This window comes from Haematobia irritans, chromosome 4, assembly GCF_050003625.1.
Source record: "Haematobia irritans isolate KBUSLIRL chromosome 4, ASM5000362v1, whole genome shotgun sequence".
NCBI lineage: Eukaryota > Metazoa > Arthropoda > Insecta > Diptera > Muscidae > Haematobia > Haematobia irritans.
In genome coordinates, this window is record NC_134400.1 from 165150552 (window position 1) to 165170833 (window position 20282).

General features: G+C 34.5%; 3 protein-coding genes and 1 long non-coding RNA gene across 9 annotated transcripts in view; 3 read left to right on the top strand and 1 right to left on the bottom strand.

The window, feature by feature from the left end:
- Positions 1–1441: 1441 nt before the first annotated feature.
- Positions 1442–2953, bottom strand: LOC142234390 (three prime repair exonuclease 2-like). The gene is made up of 3 exons (XM_075305518.1): positions 2393–2953; positions 2165–2331; positions 1442–2101 (listed from the first exon to the last, which is right to left on the bottom strand). The coding sequence occupies exons 1-3, from the start codon at positions 2682–2684 to the stop codon at positions 1694–1696; spliced, it is 867 nt and encodes a 288-aa protein (XP_075161633.1). The 5' UTR covers positions 2685–2953; the 3' UTR covers positions 1442–1693.
- A 1136-nt stretch (positions 2954–4089) lies between these two features.
- LOC142236687 (uncharacterized) lies at positions 4090–4583 on the top strand. The gene is made up of 2 exons (XR_012722158.1): positions 4090–4327; positions 4395–4583. It is a non-coding gene; the product is annotated as an uncharacterized LOC142236687 (long non-coding RNA).
- Positions 4584–5937: 1354 nt separating this feature from the next.
- On the top strand, positions 5938–12558 carry LOC142233377 (UBX domain-containing protein 4). The gene is made up of 3 exons (XM_075304274.1): positions 5938–6113; positions 9801–11166; positions 11980–12558. The coding sequence occupies exons 1-3, from the start codon at positions 6032–6034 to the stop codon at positions 12188–12190; spliced, it is 1659 nt and encodes a 552-aa protein (XP_075160389.1). The 5' UTR covers positions 5938–6031; the 3' UTR covers positions 12191–12558.
- Positions 12559–14867: 2309 nt separating this feature from the next.
- The window catches only part of nmo (serine/threonine-protein kinase nemo), a 371265-nt gene continuing 365850 nt past the window's right edge, over positions 14868–20282 (top strand). Inside the window, exons 1-2 of one of the 6 annotated variants that reach the window (XM_075304008.1) lie at positions 14869–15159; positions 15388–16006. The gene's annotated coding sequence lies outside the window, so the exon portion shown is untranslated. Of the gene's footprint in view, positions 16007–20282 lie in introns of all 6 variants that reach the window. The other 5 variants (XM_075304010.1, XM_075304009.1, XR_012721345.1 and 2 more) reach the window with 5 other exon arrangements.

Here is a 20282-nt window from a genome sequence, read left to right on the forward strand (position 1 = left end):
CTTAGAAAATGCCTTCGATCGCGTAGATCATTTCATATTGGTAAAAAAGCTTCACCAATACTTCGGCTTCGGCTTTAGTGCCTGCAAACTTATTGCTTCATACCTTACAGGTAGAAAGCAATATGTGCAGATCAATGGAGAAAGATCAAATATTTTGTCGGTAAGGAGTGGAGTCCCACAAGGCTCAATTATTGGGCCTATGCTTTTCATACTTTTTCTTAATGATTTATTTGCGAATCTTGATATGTTTTGCTCCACTTTTTCGTACGCCGATGATGTTCAGTTGCTTTTTCGGGGGGATGTTAATAATTTAGATGTCTTACAAGCTAAGAATGATTTTGTAACTAATAGTTTATACTGTTGGATGTGTCTCAATAATCTTTCCGTCAATGGTTCTAAGACAAAAGCATTAATTTTTTTATCTCATCCTGATATTGGTCTAACTCTTTCTTATAATGGGTGTGATATTGAAGTCGTCCACCATTTAAAATGTTTGGGGGTTACCATTGACGATAGACTTTCATTTGATCTACATATAGACAATGTTATTAGTCAAACGAATTTGACTCTACGCCAATTGTACAACTCTGATTTGATGCTGCCTTTTTCATTCAAAAAGAGACTTGTACATGCTTTGGCAATGCCCAATATTCTATACGGCATTGAGGTTTTTTGTGGCACAAATGCTGGTAACATAAGGAAAGTTAAACTAGCAATTCATAGAATAGTCCGTTATCTACATTCATTGCGTCGATATGACCACATATCTCCTCATGTCCAGGATTTCCTGGGGTGCCCATTTTCGAGTTTTATTGACTTCAGATCACTTGTTCTTTTCCACAAAATTTTCAGTGCTCAGTCACCTCGATTTCTCGTGGACTTATTTTCATTTGGCCGATCGCGGCGAAATCAGATTGTTGTACCTCTTGCCAGAGGTCATATGGACAAGTCATTTCAGGCTAGAATCGCCAGATCTTATAACTGTTTCCCTACTAATTTAAAGGACTTCTCGATTTCTGATTCGACATATCGTAAAAGATTACTCGATCATCTTGGATCACCTGCATGAAGCTTATCCAAACTCGAGTTAGTAGTGCTGCTTTGTTGTGCTTGTTTGAGTAAATAATATTTTCTTATTTTGCCTTTTTTCAATCATAATGGGAACTAAAAATGTTTTGTCATATTTCATTTTTTTTATATTTTTTTTTATCATATTATTAATTATAATTGTCATATTTCATTTTTTGTCATATTATTAATTAATCTATTTTATACCTCATATATGTAATTATACTTTTTATATACTCGCATATATTTTCACATTGTCATAACTTCAATTATACTTTAGTCACGGTTAGTAGTCCACTGTAATTTCCATAAATTGGCCGCTATGTGGCTTCAAATTACATAATGAAAATAAAATAAATAAATAAATAAATAGTTTACCTTATTACATTTTTTTTATTGTAATATATATTTTATATAAAAATTATAATAATATTTATTGTAAAAATGTATATTTTATATAAAATGTGATGTTTTTGTTTTTTGATGTAGTAGTTTAAATATTTTGTCCTATGTATATAGTATATCAAAAAGATAAAAAAACTGCTACATTAAAAAAAATTATAACCATTGCACTGATAAAAATATTCCTAATTTCAAGACTAGTCAATAAAACATATGCAAGAGCTCATTTCGAACCTAATTTGGGTACCTTTGCAAAGGATTTCTTACGCTCTTCGGCATAAGCCAAAAATACCAAACCATGGTGTAGAATTAATTTACTCAATATAGCAACGTCGCCTTCTGCCCGATGTAGATCCCCAGCTGGTTCTTGAAAAACTCTTTCGTAAATATTTCCCAAAACATAGGATCCTTTCGTGGGAAAGAATGTTTTGGGATTAAATGGTTGCACAAACAATTTACGATACTCATTAAAAGCCAATAAATATTTATCTGTCTCATTTTGCAAAGAGGAAGGTATGCCTTTAACTTTATCCATAATTTGGTACTTTATTTCATCTATTTTTGTTTTTTTCTCATCAAGTTCTCGAAAGGCTTTAAACGAATCAATACAATAAATTGAAGAGGGTATAGTCTGTTGAAGAATAATATAGATATTTTACTCTATTTATAGGGATAGTTTTTTTTATAAACTTACCATGTATATAGTGTCAAGAACATAACGTAAGATTGGATAATCAAATGACCAACCATTATGAGCTACGAAACATATAGGTTTCTCAAGCCTATCCAAAAACATCAAAAGACAGTTAGCCGTATTTGCGTCAAAAGTTGATTCAGATTCCAACATTTTATTGCTAAGACCTGGAAGTTGAACAAAATTGGAGCTTTTTGATTGTTTATTATCTCCAATATATGTACATACAAGTCATTTTTGTAGATACCGGATGAATTTCTTTTCCTGGATTAATCATCATGGTCATTTTATGCAAAACTCGTGGAAGTTGGGGTGGTTGTAACGCTCGTTTTTCTATCACATCCATATCATCGTTTAAATGCAAAATAATTTCATCTTCGTTCGTATCTCTTAATGCTGATGCAGGAAATGCATACAAACTAAGTTCTGTAATAGCACATGTGTTATTTTGTTCTCTTGGCAGACCATTTGTTTCTAAATCTATGACAGCAATGGTTTTTATACTATCTTTATCTTCCATAGTTGGTCAAATTATTTCTTGGATTTATGGGGAAATTTTGCTACAGTTTCCTTTGATACGACTATTGAAAATATTTTTTTTGGTCGAGATGTTTCCCTATTTTATTGGCCAGCAATAAATGAACAAGTGTATGAAGAAATAAAACGCAAATCTAGGTTTTAAATGATATTATCTACATAGGATTGGTGTCATTGGTAAATTTCACGACTTTATTGAGAATTTCACATTAAACGGATTGATTTCATTTATCAACAAAACACTCACGATGAATGAATGACACATATGTATGGATAGGGATGCCAAGAATGTGTAAAAGTGAAAATGCATTTTTTATGCGCCGTCCACAATATAAGTTTAGCGTGTAACAACCTATTTCTGCTATCCGGATTCTAGTCTTCGTTCGCATACAAAACGAAAAACAGCTGATTTTGGTTTCTCCAAGGGGTATATAAACGAAAATCGAAACGAAAGTCAATGCGAACGAAGACGTAACGTAATCTCTAAAATTGGGTTTCTCTAATGCGCTTTACAGACTATCAGTTATTCCGGACGGAATGTCGGTTTTTGTAACGAATCTTACAGTGTGTCGGATCGACACGACTTGTCGGCGATGACCAAATAATCGGTAAATGTGTTATGGATCCCATAAACATGCAGCAGTATCGATTGTGCCTTCGGACTTAACTTATAATGTGCACAATATATGGGATATGTTCGACACGAGCACTGTCGTCCGGAATAACTGATAGTCTGTAAAGCGAATAACTCGATTCGTTCGCATTTTGTCGAACTGAAATGTCAAAACCACTCACTTGGTAAAGACCTTTCGTTTTGTGGAAAAAGGCATTTATAAATAAAGAAAAACGTAATAATTGATAAATTGATTAAAGCTTTTAATGTAAATATTGGATAAAAGTGATTTATATCGATATATTTTTTTCTTTATAACCGTCATAGAGACCGTTTAAAGGAAAGTCTAACACAAACAAACTCATACATTTCGAATGAAACACTCATTAAATGGAGAACTGAACTGTAATTATTGTAGAAATATGGAAATACAAATCCTCATCTCTCTACGCGGGCTAATTTGTTAAAAAAAAATATTGAGCTAAACCAAGTATCAGAAGCGGGAAAAGTTTGACAAATGAACGGCGATGCCAGATTGAATTCTATGGAAAATAATTTTTAAAATGTAGGGGCCTTTTTCAGGAAAATGAAATAATTGAGATCTGGTAATACTAGCATTTTACAGTAACGTAAGCCATGCGAACGAACGAAAGAAAGTTAGAGAAACCAAAATCTAGACGAAAGTGAGTGACTATCGTTCGTTCGCAATTGCTTTCGTTCGGATATCAGAAATTGGCTGTTCGACAAAATGCCCTGTCAGCATTTGAAAGTTCCATTTCATCCTCATCGCTACCACAGACTCGTAAATGTCACCACAACCATCGCGAACTGTGATGGGGGAAGCATATCAAAAAGTACAAAATGTACATGAAAGTATTTTGCCATCACTACTGTTAGAAGAGCCATTTTATTTTTTGTAAAACGCCAAGCGCAACCAGCTTGTTATATTTTATTTAAATAAAAACGAAAATAAAGTTCTGAAAACATAGATATTACGCTTAAAATTGTGAAAGGTATGTGGTGAACATTTTTCGACTTTTCAAATAGAATAAAGTGATCGTTTTTCAAATATTTTTCCAGGCACGCTGTCTCCATCGAAAATAAACAAACTGGCTGATAGACGCTGCAATATGTAACTTGCTACTTAAAACTCAACATCATTCTTTTATTAATGCAAAAAATTATGTTAAATGTGATGAGATAAACCGAAAAATGTTATATTTATAAGAAATTATAAATGTTTAATCAAATCAATAAACATCTACACAATCGTGTTTTACTTGACCACAATGATTCTTCTACAATTACCTTAAAATTCACTTTTTCTGATAGTTTGCAAGGGTTCTTATTGGCGTCCTTCGAAATTGATCTAAATAGGCACCTAATAATTGCACTGATGAGAAACTTTTTCGTAGTAACTTGGCGTGGTACAACTTCTCAATAGTGACGGCGCTTTTCCGACGAGTTTTTGATGTCGTATATGATTGTTTTCGACGTAGTGGGGATTCTCAGAAGCGCCCCCAAATTCAAAAAATGTTGGCAGGGTGCGCACGAATCGAGTTAGAGAAACCCAATTTTAGAGATTAACAGCCTATTTCTGATATCCGAACGAAAACAATTGCGAACGAACGGCAGTCACTCACTTTCGTCTAGATTTGGGTTTCTCTAACTTCCTTTCGTTCGTTCACATGGCTTACGTTACTGCCAAATGCTAGCATTACCAGATCTCCATTATTTCAATTTCCTGAAAAAGGCCCATACATTTTAAAAATGATTTTCCATAAAATTCAATCTGGCATCGCCGTTCATTTGGCAAACATTTCCCGCTTTTGATATTTGGTTTAGCTCAATATTTTTTTAACAAATTAGCCCGCGTGGAGAGATAAGAATTTGTATTTCCATATTTCTACAATAATTACAGTTCAGTTGTCCTTTTAATGAGTGTTTCTTTCGAAATGTATGTGTTTGCTCGTGTTAGACTTTCCCTTAAACGGTCTCTATGGCGGTTATAAAGAAAAAATAGATCGATATAATTATCTTTTATCACATATTTAGAATAAAAGCTTTAATCAATTTATCAATTATTAAGTTTTTCCTATTTATAAATGCCTTTTTCCACAAAACGAAAGGTCTTTACCAAGTGAGTGGTTTTGACATTTCAGTTCGTCAAAATGCGAACGAATCGAGTTAGAGAAACCCAATTTTAGAGCTTACGTTACGTCTTCGTTCGCATTGACTTTCGTTTCGATTTTCGTTTAGATACCCCTTAGAGAAACCAAAATCAGCTGTTTTTCGTTTTGTATGCGAACGAAGACTAGAATTCGGATAGCAGAAATAGGCTGTAAGTTTACGTCTTCGTTCGCATTGACTTTCGTTTCGATTTTCGTTTAGATACCCCTTAGAGAAACCAAAATCAGCTGTTTTTCGTTTTGTATGCGAACGAAGACTAGAATTCGGATAGCAGAAATAAGCTGTTAATTTCAAGTTAACTACATGTACGACAGGGATATCAAAAATAAACAGCAGACACGCCACGCTACGCTTACGACCCGTTTTTGGATGCATAACCAGGCCTTAACTTCTGGCTTACGTCACTTTACTGTTCTTAATAAATAGTCATTCAATCAGCTGTCTTTTTTCGTGATTACCCATACAAATTCCAATAATAGCAAATTATTTGTTTGAAAAGATTGTAAAAAAAAATTTAAAACAAGACCATGAATTGGTATAAAGGTAATATAGCCGAGGCTGTAGCAAAGTCAAAGTCGATGAATGCAATTTTTGTGGTTTTTGTTGAAGGTAAGTGTGAGAAAGAGTGTACCAGAAAGAACTGTAACACGTCAATAAAAGTGCCTTGAATACATTATATTCCAGGCGCTTTTTTGAAGCACCCACCATGCTAGCATTCGTACCAATAAACTATGTACAGTTACAAAAGTAAATCAAACACACGACGAAGATTGCAAAATTTGCTGTATGTTTAAGCTTGGAACGCACCAACAGTTTGTTACCAACTTTTCTAGAAAGTCATTGATTTTTCCACACCTAGTTAAACTGATGAAATTCGAGATAGACCCATGGTGCCTTTGGGAAATATTCGTTGTCTATGCGATGTTCTTGCAACGGTCTGTCCGCCTGTCACATTTTTGTAATCAAAGTCTACGTAGAAGTTTTAATCCAATCGGCGAGTCAATTTTTATACCCTTCACCACTACTGTGGTACAGGGTATAATAAGTTTGTTCATTTGTATGTAACACCAAGAAGGAAAAGTCGGAGACCCATCGTTTAGTATACCGATCGTCTTAGAATTAAATTCTGAGTCGATTTAGCGATGTCCGTCTGTCTGTCTGTTGGTGTATTTTTGTGTGCAAAGTACAGCTCGCAGTTTTAGTCCGATTGTCCTAAAATTTGGTATAGGGTCCTGTTAGATATAGCTGTCATATATATTTGTCACCGATCTGGTCATAATTGGCGTGTATATCAACCGATCTTCCTCAAATTCCGTACATTTTATGAGTCTCGAAAAACTTGCAAAATATCAGCCAAATCGGTTCAGATTTAGATATAGCTCCCATATATAGCTTTCGCCCGATTTACACTCAAATGACCACAGAGGCCAATTTTTTGCTCCGATTTAGTTGAAATTGTGCACAGGGAGTAGAATTAGCATTGTTGCTATGCGTGCCAAATTTGGTTGAAATTGGTTCAGATTTAGATATAGCTCCCATATATATGTTTTTCTGATTTCGACAAAAATGGTCAAAATACCAACATTTTCCTTGTTAAGTCGCCACTGCTTAGTCGAAAAGTTGTAAAAATGACTCTAATTTTTCTAAACTTCTAATACATATATATCGAGCGATAAATCATAAATAAACTTTTGCGAAGTTTCCTTAAAATTGCTTCAGATTTAAATGTTTCCCATATTTTTTTACTAAAATTGTGTTCCACCCTAGTGCATTAGCCAACTTAAATTTTGAGTCTATAGATTTTGTAAAAGTCTATCAAATTCTGTCCAAATCGAGTGATATTTAAATGTATGTATTTGGGACAAACCTTTATATATAGCCCCAACACATTTGACGGATGTGATATGGTATCGAAAATTTAGATCTACAAAGTGGTGCAGGGTATAATATAGTCGGCCCCGCCCGACTTTAGACTTTCCTTACTGGTTTTATACTAAAATTGTGTTCCACCCTAGTGCATTAGCCAACTTAAATTTTGAGTCTATAGATTTTGTAAAAGTCTATCAAATTCTGTCCAAATCGAGTGATATTTAAATGTATGTATTTGGGACAAACCTTTATATATAGCCCCAACACATTTGACGGATGTGATATGGTATCGAAAATTTAGATCTAAAAAGTGGTGCAGGGTATAATATAGTCGGCCCCGTCCGACTTTAGACTTTCCTTACTTGTTAAATCTGAATCGATCCTTATTAATTGTTCCGTAGATCCGAAGTTCCCATTAATTATTTCAAAACCAGCTCCCAAATATATGTATAACCGATTTGGCTAATGAAAATAAAATGCACATTTTAAACCGACCCGAGAATAAAGATTTTGGGAGAATGGACGGAAACACCGATTCCCCTATTATCCTATTATCAAAGGATAATAGGGAAAATGGTGGGTGTAATAGGGTGGCCAAGCTGCCGAGTGTGGCATTCTGATTATGTGAAGGACCAAGACACCGATATCCTATTCCTTAACCCTGGACAGTCATCCTTCGTCAAAATGACGACGCGTAATTTCATTTTCGATTTAAAATGCATTTTGGTCGATTGGGAAATGATAAATTTAAGTTATACCAATTTAAAAATTTTATGAATTTTTGTGTTATAATAATTAAAAATAAATCGAATGAGAAAATAAACTCAATTTTGGTTCTAATTTTTGCTCGCAAATGCAAATTATAGCGTCTTGAAATAAGCCGTAGTCAAAATGACGAAGGATGACGTTAATGTACAAAAAATAAGGATGACTTTCCAGGGTTAAACCAGACCTTAACTGCATTTGTTAGGCAAAGAGTTAACCTATCAGTTAAAAAGTGATTCGGGACTTGGCACAATTGTGAAACAGGAACTGGAAACACATTGGGGAATTCGAGAGACAAAGATTTCCTGGAATAAAGGAAGGGTACGATGGAAAGAAGAAATCGGATAAGAAGTGATTGGAGACTTGACACAATTGGAAAACAGGGACTGGAAGAGATCTTGGAATAAAAGAAGGGTACGATGGAAAGAAGGACTTAGAGAGCATACCAGGCCGTGTACTAGCTTAGATATATGTCAGCCAACATGAGATAGTGAAATCCGACCCCGACGGGATTTTATTCTAATTGACCGGATGTATTGCACAGAGAGACTTATATGTCCAACTTTTGTCCAAATAAGTTCAGCTTAAGATATAGATATGAAATAAACGTGCCACTATGGCTAATATGGACCAAATATTGTCTCATCGTTGTCCATTTACTTTCTGAGAAATAACATACATGCCACGTCCCCCTAATTTTTTTGAAGTCTTAAACGAGATAATTAAGATTCTTCTAAAAGTTAAATAAAAATATATCCAATATCCACAATCTTATGTAGTCCCCATATATGAAAGGCTATAGGTTCATTCATCCGATCAGCCTGAAATTGGGTGGGTAATGTGGCTACCCCCGACTAACCACATATAAATTAGTTCATGTTGACAATTAGATATAGCTTCATTAAAACATATTTCCATTTTGTGTTTTTGTTAGATAGACCCATATCCAAATTAGACTTTGATATATTTGCACAAAAATGGGCCATTATCGCTCCATTATTAAATGAAGTATTGCTTTGTGAACGACGTCTTTAGTAGAATTTTGTATGGTGGTGGGTTAGAGCTCGACCGAAGTGGATATTTTTGGACGAATACGATGATCAGAGAAAAAGGTAATATTCGGTCGAGGACGATCCCGAACTCTTTTTAAGTTTAGAATTTATTTAACATGTACCATCAAATCGGAAGCGAAGGCAGCCTACATTTTTTGAAAAAAAAAAACATTTTTTCTTTCAGTACAAAATAAGGATTTAACGACGGGATAAAATCCGAAATCCAAGATTAGAATTATGACGCCTTTTGTCATATATATCAGAAAACTCATATTTTTAAAATCGAAAATTGTGTTGGCACTAGTTGAATCTCTCTTGAAACTAACGTTAAGCTTCTGATCAAATGTAAACAAGTTTCGGCTTTGCTTAATTATCACGCCAAAGGCCAATTCGTGACCGCATGATGGGTACATAATATTCGACCCGGTCCACCTGTTGACCTTATAAACATATTTGCTACATATCTCCATGGAATTATACATAGTTTTTAGTTCTGAGTTTATTGAAGATATTTCTGCAGTTTAACTTTCTTTTACTTGTAAATATAATAATCCAATTCCTTTTCTTTTTTGATTGCTCTTTAATCCCACAAAAAAAAAAAATAAAATAGGCAATGATGAAAACACCGCTAAATTAACAAAATTCATTGATGATGCCAAAGTTTCTGGAAAGCTTTGTTCCAATGACTTTGTTGCCATTAAAGTGAAGTCGGATAGTGAAGCTTATATGCAGTTTGCCAGTATCTACCAAATGGTGCCGGTGCCTTCACTATTTTTCATTGGTAAATCGGGAACTCCACTAGATATTTGTACATCTGTAATAGCAAATGTCGATGAACTGGAAATGAAAGTTGCAAAGGTTTTAGAACTAGCCGGCAAAAAGCAGCCCACCTCAGGATCAAATTCAAGTCAAGAATTTATTAGCCAAGAGGCCAAAGCCAGCACAAGTCAAGCGAGCCCTACTAAAAAAGAGGCACCCATCGAACAGAAAAAAGTTGAAGTCAAAGAGAATGTGGTGGAAACGAATAATGCAGGACATGAAGACATTGTATGCGATGGTGATGTTTGTGTGAAGAAACCCAAAGAAACCTCAACACCACTGGCTCCCCTCAAGCAAGAGGAAAAAGAAAAGAAACTACAAGAAAATGATCAAAACTTGACTGAGAAAGAAAAGGAGGATAAAATGGCAGAAACTCGTAAAATATTGGAACAAAAACGTCGTGAACGCGTGGAAGAAGAAAAACGCCTGGAGAAGGAAAGGGAATTGCAGCGTCGAAAATTAGGCAAAGACATGCAAAATTTACGTGCCTGGCAAAAAGATCAAGAACTAAAAGAACTTAAAGATAGCATAAAAAAAGATCGTCTCGAGGAGCAGGCTGCTCGAGAAAGGATACTTGCTCAGATAGCTGCCGATAAGGCTGAACGGGCCCACAAATTTGGCACAGGCACAAATGACAACCAAGCCTCTACGTCACAAGCTGCTGGTCAAGCCTCATCAACGTTGCAAACTAATCCCACGCCAGCAGCAACAGATGAAACTCGATTACAATTTCGATTTGCTAGTGGTGATTCCCGAACGAAGAATTTCAAATGTTCCACAACATTGTCGGATATTCGAGATTATGTTAAAAATGATCTTTTGCCTGGCACGGGAATAAAGGATTTCACTTTGGCCACTACATATCCCAAGAGGGAATTCACCACAGAGCATTATTCCAAGACACTGACTGAACTCGAACTTATACCAAGTGCTGTTATTTTAATAATTGGCAAAGAAGCCACTGGACCCAGTGCTATGATAGCACGTCAAGGCGGTATTTTCAATATATTATCCATGGTTGTTATGTCGATATTGAATCCAATATTTTCGTTATTTACAACGGCCAAAAATTGGGTAACTGGTAAGGGTGCTGCCAATAATGCACAAACAGGTGCCCAGAAGCGAGCAAATGAAGAGCGTGGTGTACAGGATGATGTGTAAGTATTATGATTAGATAATCCGACACTTTCGAGTAAATTTTATTAAAGATTTCTTCCAACCTAAATATAGACGAAATTTGTATTTCCATTACGGGCGTATGAAATTTTCTTTTAGCTGTCAAATTTGCAATTATGAACCGATTTCGATAATTTTTCTTTACTGAAAAGAACTTGTAAAATCCAAATGGCCGATAAATGCTTAAAACGCATACTTATTTGGTGTTCTATAGGAAACAAGAAAAAACATTGGGAGAAGTCTTGAAAAAAAAATTACGATAGAAAGAATGTACGTAAAAAAAAAAATTGGTCACAATTCGGTATTTCTTAATTTCTAAATTTTTGTGTCTATGTCTATTAACCTGCCGCACGTATAACTGGTCCGCCCAAAAACTATAAAAGATATTCGCACACGTACACGACCTAATAGTAGGGTTTTACAAAAAAATCATCGAAATCGTTTGCGGCATCTAAAACAAAATTTCATACACTCGAGGCGACCAACTTTCAACACATACAGTTAAGCCGGTGGATCCACTAGGGACCCATAAACTTGCAAACTTAGATGGTCACACCTCAGGTTTCACACAAAGAAAAAATTATGTTGAATTATTTCCCAAAAAACGATTTCGAACCACTGTGCATCAGAAATAGGGGTATACTAGATTTGCTATTCCGTTTGTAACATATCGTAAAATTGATTTCCGACCATATAAAATATATGTTGGGTTACCCATTTGTGACGTTTTTTTATAAATTGAATTTTTTAGACGTTATTTTATAAATTATAATTAATATGTATATTCTTTGCAGTGCGAAACGTCGTAACTTAGACCGTTTTGTGGGTGGTGGAAACGCAGTTTCCGATAATAGTAACAATGGACCCAATTCATCACCTGGAACATCATCACAAGCTTATCGTCGATATGTGTCCGGCTCGAATGTGCATCGCCTCGCAGATAATCGTAAAGACTCGGACGATGAGAATGCCACTTGGAATGGTAACTCCACACAGCAACAATAATTCCAATTTAATTATTTCCCAGTGTTTGCGAGTTTTAAACCAATTCTCGTGTTTATTATATGTCTTTATTATCTTTTTCTGAGAATTTGAATACCGAATTGAGATGATTGCAGGAAATCATTTGTCCTTTGGTCTATGAAAATTTTCAACAACCCACAAAAATATGGTGAATGTGAACTTGATTATTTTGTTTTTTTTTTCTCCCTCTCTTCTGTAATTGAATGTGTATTTGTATTTCAGGTTTAGGAAAAGAAAAAATCCTTTAGTTTGTAATTATTTACAAATAGTTATTAATCTATGCAATTAATAAATAAATACAATAAATAAGTAAGAATAATTGTTTCATTGCGAGACATAAATTACATAAATCTGTCCTTTATTTATTTACAGGCAATAGAATATCGAAATTGTGCAATATTCTTTTGGTACATCATATACTTTTGGGGTTTTCATTGTAACTTAAAACTATATATGTGGTTAAAAATGTTCTCTCAGACACTGTCTGAGAACTGCTGATTTGAGTTTAAATACAATTCATACAATTAAATACAAATCTGGTTTTGCAAATGATGTGTTTGAATTTTTTAAATTATTGAATTAAAATATTCCAGCTTTTATAGCCGAAATCAAGTGAAATCCCTTTTTTGCACTTGAGATTTTTATACCCTGCGCCACACTGTGGAACAGGGTATTATAAGTTAGTGCATATGTTTGCAACACTCAGAAGGAGACGAGATAGACACATGGTGTCTTTGGCAAAAATGCTCAGGGTGGGCTCTTGAGCCGATATAGCGATGCCCGTCTGTCCGTGAACACATTTTTGTAATCAAAGTCTAGGTCGCAGTTTTAGTCCAATCGACTTCAAATTTGGCACAAGTATGTGTTTTGGCTCAGAATAGATTCCTATTGATTTTGGAAGAAATCGGTTCAGATTTAGATATAGCTCCCATATATATAATTCGCCCGATATGGACTTATATGGCCCCAGAAGCCAGAGTTTTACCCTAATTTGCTTAAAATTTTGCACAAGAAGAACAATTAGTACTATAGTCAAGTGTGCCAAATTTTATTGAAATCGGTTCAGATTTAGATATAGCTCCCATATATATCGTTCGCCCGATATGGGCTAATACGGTCCCAGAAGCCAGAGTTTTACCCCAATTTGGTTGAAATTTTGCACTATGAGTACAATGAGTGGTGTAGTCAAGTGTGTCAAATTTTATTGAAATCGGTTCAGATTTAGATATAGCTCCCATATATATCGTTCGCCCGATTTACACTCATATGACCACAGTGGCCAATCTTTTACCCCAATTTAATTGAAATTTTGCGCAGGGAGTAGATTTAGCATTGTAGGTATGCGTGCCAAATTTGGTTGAAATCAGTCCAGATTTAGATATAGCTCCCATATATAGCTTTCGCCCGATTTACACTCATATGACCACAGAGGCCAATTTTTTGCTCCGATTTAGTTGAAATTTTGCACATGGAGTAGAATTAGCATTGTTGCTATGCGTGCCAAATTTGGTTGAAATCGGTTCAGATTTAGATATAGCTCCCATATATATGTTTTTCTGATTTCGACAAAAATGGTCAAAATACCAAAATTTTCCTTGTAAAATCGCCACTGCTTAGTCGAATAGTTGAAAAAATGACCATAATTTTCTTAAACTTCTAATACATATATATCGAGCGATAAATCATAAGTAAACTTTTGCGAAGTTTCCTTAAAAATGCTTCAGATTTAAACGTTTCTCATATTTTTTTTACTAACATTGTGTTCCACCCGAGTGCATTAGCCGACTTAAATTTTGAGTCTATAGATTTTGTAGAAGTCTATCAAATTCTTCCAGATCGAGTGATATTTAAATGTATGTATTTGGGACAAACCTTTATATATAGCACCCAACACATATGACGGATGTGATATGGTATCGAAAATTTCGATCTACAAAGTGGTGCAGGGTATAATATAGTCGGCACCGCCCGACTTTAGACTTTCCTTACTTGTTTTTTACTAACATTGTGTTCCACCCGAGTGCATTAGCCGACTAAAATTTTTAGTCTATAGATTTTGTAGAAGTCTATCAAATTCTGTCCAGATCGAGTGATATTTAAATGTATGTATTTGGGACAAACATTTATATATAGCCCCCAACATATTTGACGGATGTGATATGGTATCGAAAATTTAGATCTACAAAGTGGTGCAGGGTATAATATAGTCGGTCCCCCGCCCGACTTTAGACTTTCCTTACTTGTTCATATCTATAATGAAGAATATATATGAACCATTTGTATATTTATTTTAAATATTATTTAGAAGTGGTTTCAATAAATAGTTCTTTTTTGAAAATTTGTTCAGATACAGCTAATCTTCAATGTGTCTCAAACTTAAATTTTTAAATAGTAATCTCAGTAAACACCAGCACTGAAGAAATGCTAATAATCCAGCATGTTGTAAAACATTTTTCAAAGGATTTTCACAAATTGTAGTGATCCATCCTAACCCCTTGAAAGCGTCTTGAATATAAGCATTTCGCCACGGCTTGTTTATATTGGCAATTGCTTTCACATCGTACTGTTGTTTTGATATGGTAACTCCAATCGAGGCGAGTGACAGGGTTGGAAAATATCGGCACATATAAAAAGAGTATTAGTAGAAATGGAATTATAGAGAGCCACCAACATTAAAGTTTTATTGAAATACAGTCGGTGAACCGTTTCTCTGTCGCCTGTTCATGGTCTCGGGTTCGGAGTGTGTTCTTATTTTATTCGTTGCAAGAAAATTCACCTAAGCACAAATAGAAATACAAGTGTTCTAATTAAATAACAAAGTCCGGGAAAAGGGAACCAAGCCCCTAACACAACTTCATCACGGTCATCCATAAAATTAAACTTGTTGTTGTAGGTGTATGTCTACAAAAAAACAAATGGAAAATATTAACGAAAATTAATTACATGCACATGTATATGTCTCTTTATTGTCGCCTTCTCTATATGTTCGAAGTGTCTTTGTTTCAGAAAGAAATTGGAAGGAAACTAAAATTACAGTTTTCCTCCAAAAAATATTGAGAGCTCCTATGTTTAATATTTGTGTCCCAGGACATTTTCTTTTGGTATAATTCAATGGTGTTAATGAAATAATATTTATATATAAAATTACTGTTACTTCCCTTTCCATATATTTTTAACAGTATTAAATATATTAAAGTGCTAAGACAAATGTGGTGAGCGAGACAAGAAAAGATATAAAAAAATAACAACAACACAACCAAATTTTGTGTGATTGCGTCCCATGTAGATTTGACGTTTACTGAAAAATTAGCTTCCCATCCCAGTGCTCTCTTTTATGCTCTCTATAACTCGCAGCTCTCACCGGTCATTGTTTGTTTGGTTGTTGTTGGCTGCGGTATATGAAATAAAACAACAAAATAGAAGTGTACATAATAGAAAAGAAGAAGAGCCAGAACAAAAAGAAAGAGCCGTTTATCCGAGGGCTTGCCTTTGTTCATTGCCTCTGTTAAGTATAGTGAGGGCAGAAAGTTGATTTCGTGAGTGAGTGTATGTGTGTGTGTATGTGATCACTTTGTGATTTTCTTCACAACCGGCATTTTAACAAAAAATCTTTTTGTTTAAAACAACAACAATAAAAGAAAACATATATAACAAAAAGAAAAAATTAAAACAAAATCAGCAACCACAAAAAAGCAGTGAATAAAGAAAAATAAATAATTGATTTAATATAAAGTGTAAAAGAAATTCGTTGTAAATAAATAACAATTAAGTTCAACATTAATAAATAAACTGTAGAAGGTTAGTAAAAATAATCAAAAAAATATGATTTAGTATTGGAAATAAGATATTATTAGTTGAAAGAATGTCCAATGTGTGTAGAGTCAATCGAAACAATCGACAAGGATGTACATTCAGACATGGTGAATTTTATTTGTTATTGTTGTTGTTTGGTTTTTCCTGTCATCATCGCCGCAAGTGATTTCTACCCTTTTTCTCCTTTCTATGGGCTATAGTTATTCCGCAGCCATTGCATTGATGACTACTCCATGCATAGTTCTCATCTGGCTGGCTGGTTTTAGCTTTGTCTGTCCATCTATCTCTTTCTCGAGATACGTTATGTGTTAGTTTGTGTGTGAGTGTGTGCCAGTGCGGGTTACTTTTTGTGAAAATAGCCTGGAAATATTCCCAATATGCGCGTGTGTATGTACTGTGTTCCACAATTTTGTATAGACATTGTATAAATTTACAACATTGTAAATTCTCCAATTGACTTAAAAGAACTTCAAACTGGTTAAATTGAGTTTACGGAGTAGTTCAATGATCATCCCTAAGTGCAATATTTAATATAGCCCCCATGAAAGTTCGGAAGTATATTAAATGTTGTTGGATCTTGAAATGAGCCAAACAGAGATATTGGTCTCTAAGAGTAGTTGAAGAAAGCAATAGAATAAGAGAGACCTATGGATTAGATTATAATGTGATATACAGTGCTGCCGCTAGTGAAAAATTGAGTGAAGTAGATTTTGGATAAAAGTGGAGTAGATTGAATAAAATTGAAGTAGCATACATTTTTGAAAACAAAACAATAGAATTCATTTTATTATACCCTCCACTATAGGATGGGGGTATATTAACTTTGTCATTCCGTTTGTAACACATCGAAATATTGCTCTAAGACCCCATAAAGTATATATATACTGGGTCGTGGTGAAATTCTGAGTCGATCTGAGCATGTCCGTCCGTCCGTCTGTTGAAATCACGCTAACTTCCGAACGAAAGATGCTATCGACTTGAAACTTGGCACAAGTAGTTGTTATTGATGTAGGTCGGATGGTATTGCAAATGGGCCATATCGGTCCACTTTTACGTATAGCCCCCATATAAACGAACCCCCAAATTTGGCTTGCGGGGACTCTAAGAGAAGCAAATTTCATCTGACCCAGCTTAAATTTGGTACATGGTTTCAGCATATGATCTCTAACAACCATACAAAAATTGGTCCACATCGGTCCATAATTATATATAGCCCCCATATAAACTGATCTCCCGATTTGGCTTGCGGAGCCTCTAAGAGAACAGAATTTCATCCGATCCGGCTGAAATTTGGTACATGGTGTAAGTATATGGTCTCTAAAAACTATGCAAAAAATGGTCCACATCGGTTAATAATTCAATGATTAAAACCGCTATGTTCATCATAATTAAAGGAATAGGAAAAACAATTAGGTAATATGGGGAAAAATTTTAAAATTTGAAGCAGAACAAAAAGTGAAGCAGATTTTTGGAAGAAGGAGTGACGAAGTAAATTCTGTGAAAATGAAGCAAAATACTTCGATGAAGTAGTAGCGGCAGCACTGGTGATATATTCGGGAATTTTCTGAGATTTTTAAAATATGATCGCAATCGTTCTCAAATTAACACAAATTGATATGCAATAGTTACAAATTTCCAAAAATATAAATAAATATGAATAGCACTAATGGATTTGTAATAAGCTAAAGAACGGATTGAAAATTCGACGACATAACCATTTGGGGAGCCCCAGAGTTCAATAAGATGCTAACTTACAGTGGACAACGCATGCATGTGTACAAAGGGTCATGAGTTCAATTCCAACTGCGAACGAATACCAAAAAGATTTTCAGTTGGGGATTATCCCCTATCAGTAATGCTGGCGACATATCTGTGTGTTTCAAAGCTTCTCTAAATGGTTTCATTGTAATGCGACTCAATGATAAGACCTGTGGTACCACAATAGACTGCATAGTCTACGTGAGCCTTAAATAACGTGCTGCCGCTATACTTAACCTTAAATCTGGTAACATGGTGAGGTGTTTGTCGATCATTTAGTGATCTGGTGAAGAGTCGGGTAGTTTTAGAAGGACAATCGAACAGGTGACTCGTGTCATTTGACCTTTGGTTCAAACGAAGGAGTTGCACAAACTGTGTCACTTCATCAATGGTTAACGATCCTTGCATACAACGAGTCAAGAGCTTCAAATCAAGTTTCAACCCAACTTAAAACAATTTTCGCAGTAACTTATGGTATTTTCGATTTTTAAGCTCATACGTGATTTCACATATTGGGTGGCTGATATGTAATGCTAAAATTTGGCACGAATTATGGTCTTCCAACGGACAACAAAGCTATCATACGCTGCACTAAAATGGCTACTCGCTATTTTGGTTCTTTTCCGTCAAAGCGCCGTCTTGATACTTTGATATTTTTTAGTGCCAACCTTACTCTTCAAAATGCCCCAGGCGCAAAAGTTCAATGGATTGAGATCACATAGTTGGTAGAATTCTACCAAAAATGGTGGATTTTTTACCGATTTGTAGATTTTGCAAAATATTCCTCTCCAACTAATAGGTACTTCACACATTTTCTTTAGAAATAAAATTTTGACAAAATTTTCTATAGAAATAAAATTTTGACAAAATTTTCTATAGAAATAAAATTTTGACAAAATTTTCTATAGAAATAAAATGTTGACAAAATTTTCTATAGAAATAAAATGTTGACAAAATTTTCTATAGAAATAAAATTTTGACAAAATTTTCTATAGAAATAAAATTTTGACAAAACTTTCTATAGAAATAAAATTTTGACAAAATTTTCTATAGAAATAAAATTTTGACAAAATTTTCTATAGAAATAAAATGTTAACAAAATTTTCTATAGAAATAAAATTTTGACAAAATTTTCTATAGAAATAAAATTTTGACAAAATTTTCTATAGAAATAACATTTTGACAAAATTTTCTATAGAAATAAAATTTTGACAAAATTTTCTATAGAAATAAAATTTTGACAAAACTTTCCATAGAAATAAAATTTTGACAAAATTGTCTATAGAAATAAAATTTTGACAAAATTTTCTATAGAAATAAAATTTCGACAAAATTTTCGATAGAAATAAAATTTCGCCAAAATTTTCTATAGAAATAAAATTTCGCCAAAATTTTCTATAGAAATAAAATTTTGACAAAATTTTCTATAGAAATAAAATTTTGACAAAATTTTCTATAAAAATAAAATTTTGACAAAATTGTCTTGGTGGAACAATACTTTTTTTGCCGCGATTTCGACCTTCAAACGCTCCAATAACGCCATATAATAGTCACTGTTGATGGTTTTTCCCTTCTCAAGATAATCGATAAAAATTATTCCATGCGCATCCCAAAAAACAGAGGCCATTACTTTGCCAGCGGACTTTTGAGTCTTTCCACGCTTCGGAGACGGTTCACCGGTCGCTGTCCACTCAGCCGACTGTCGATTGGACTCAGGAATGTAGTGATGGAACCATGTTTCATCCATTGTCACATATCGACGGAAAAACTCGGGTGTATTACGAGTTAACAGCTGCAAACACCGCTCAGAATCATCAACACGTTGTTGTTTTTGGTCAAATGTGAGCTCGCGCGGCACCCATTTTGCACAGAGCTTCCGCATATCCAAATATTGATGAATGATATGACCAACACGTTCCTTTGATATCTTTAAGGCCTCTGCTATCTCCATCAACTTCATTTTACGGTCATTCAAAATCATTTTGTGGATTTTTTTGATGTTTTCGTCGGTAACCACCTCTTTCGGGCGTCCACTGCGTTCACCATCCTCCGTGCTCATTTCACCACGCTTGAATTTTGCATACCAATCAATTATTGTTGTTTTCCCTGGGGCAGAGTCCGGAAACTCATTATAAAATTATCTGATAAGAAAATTTTATTTTTTATTTTATTAAACTTCTGAAGTTGAAAAGATGTACAGAATGAAAATTTATTTTTTAGTTGTCACAATTCTTATTTGAAAACCTACTCGATTTTTAACCAAGTAGTATGTGGGTTCCCCACAGTATTCCCCCTCCAATGAAGTTGAAAGTGGTTAACCTATTTGGACTGACTCACAACTATTTGGGATATATGCAGGCTTGACTCGATCGATTGAAATTGTTTTTTCTTTACCGTTTATACTGACTGTAACGTGTTTGGGAGTTTTGCTCAAAATTAAGAATGGACCTTTGTAAGGAGGCTGTAGCGCTTTTTTCACACCATCTTCACGAATAAAGACATG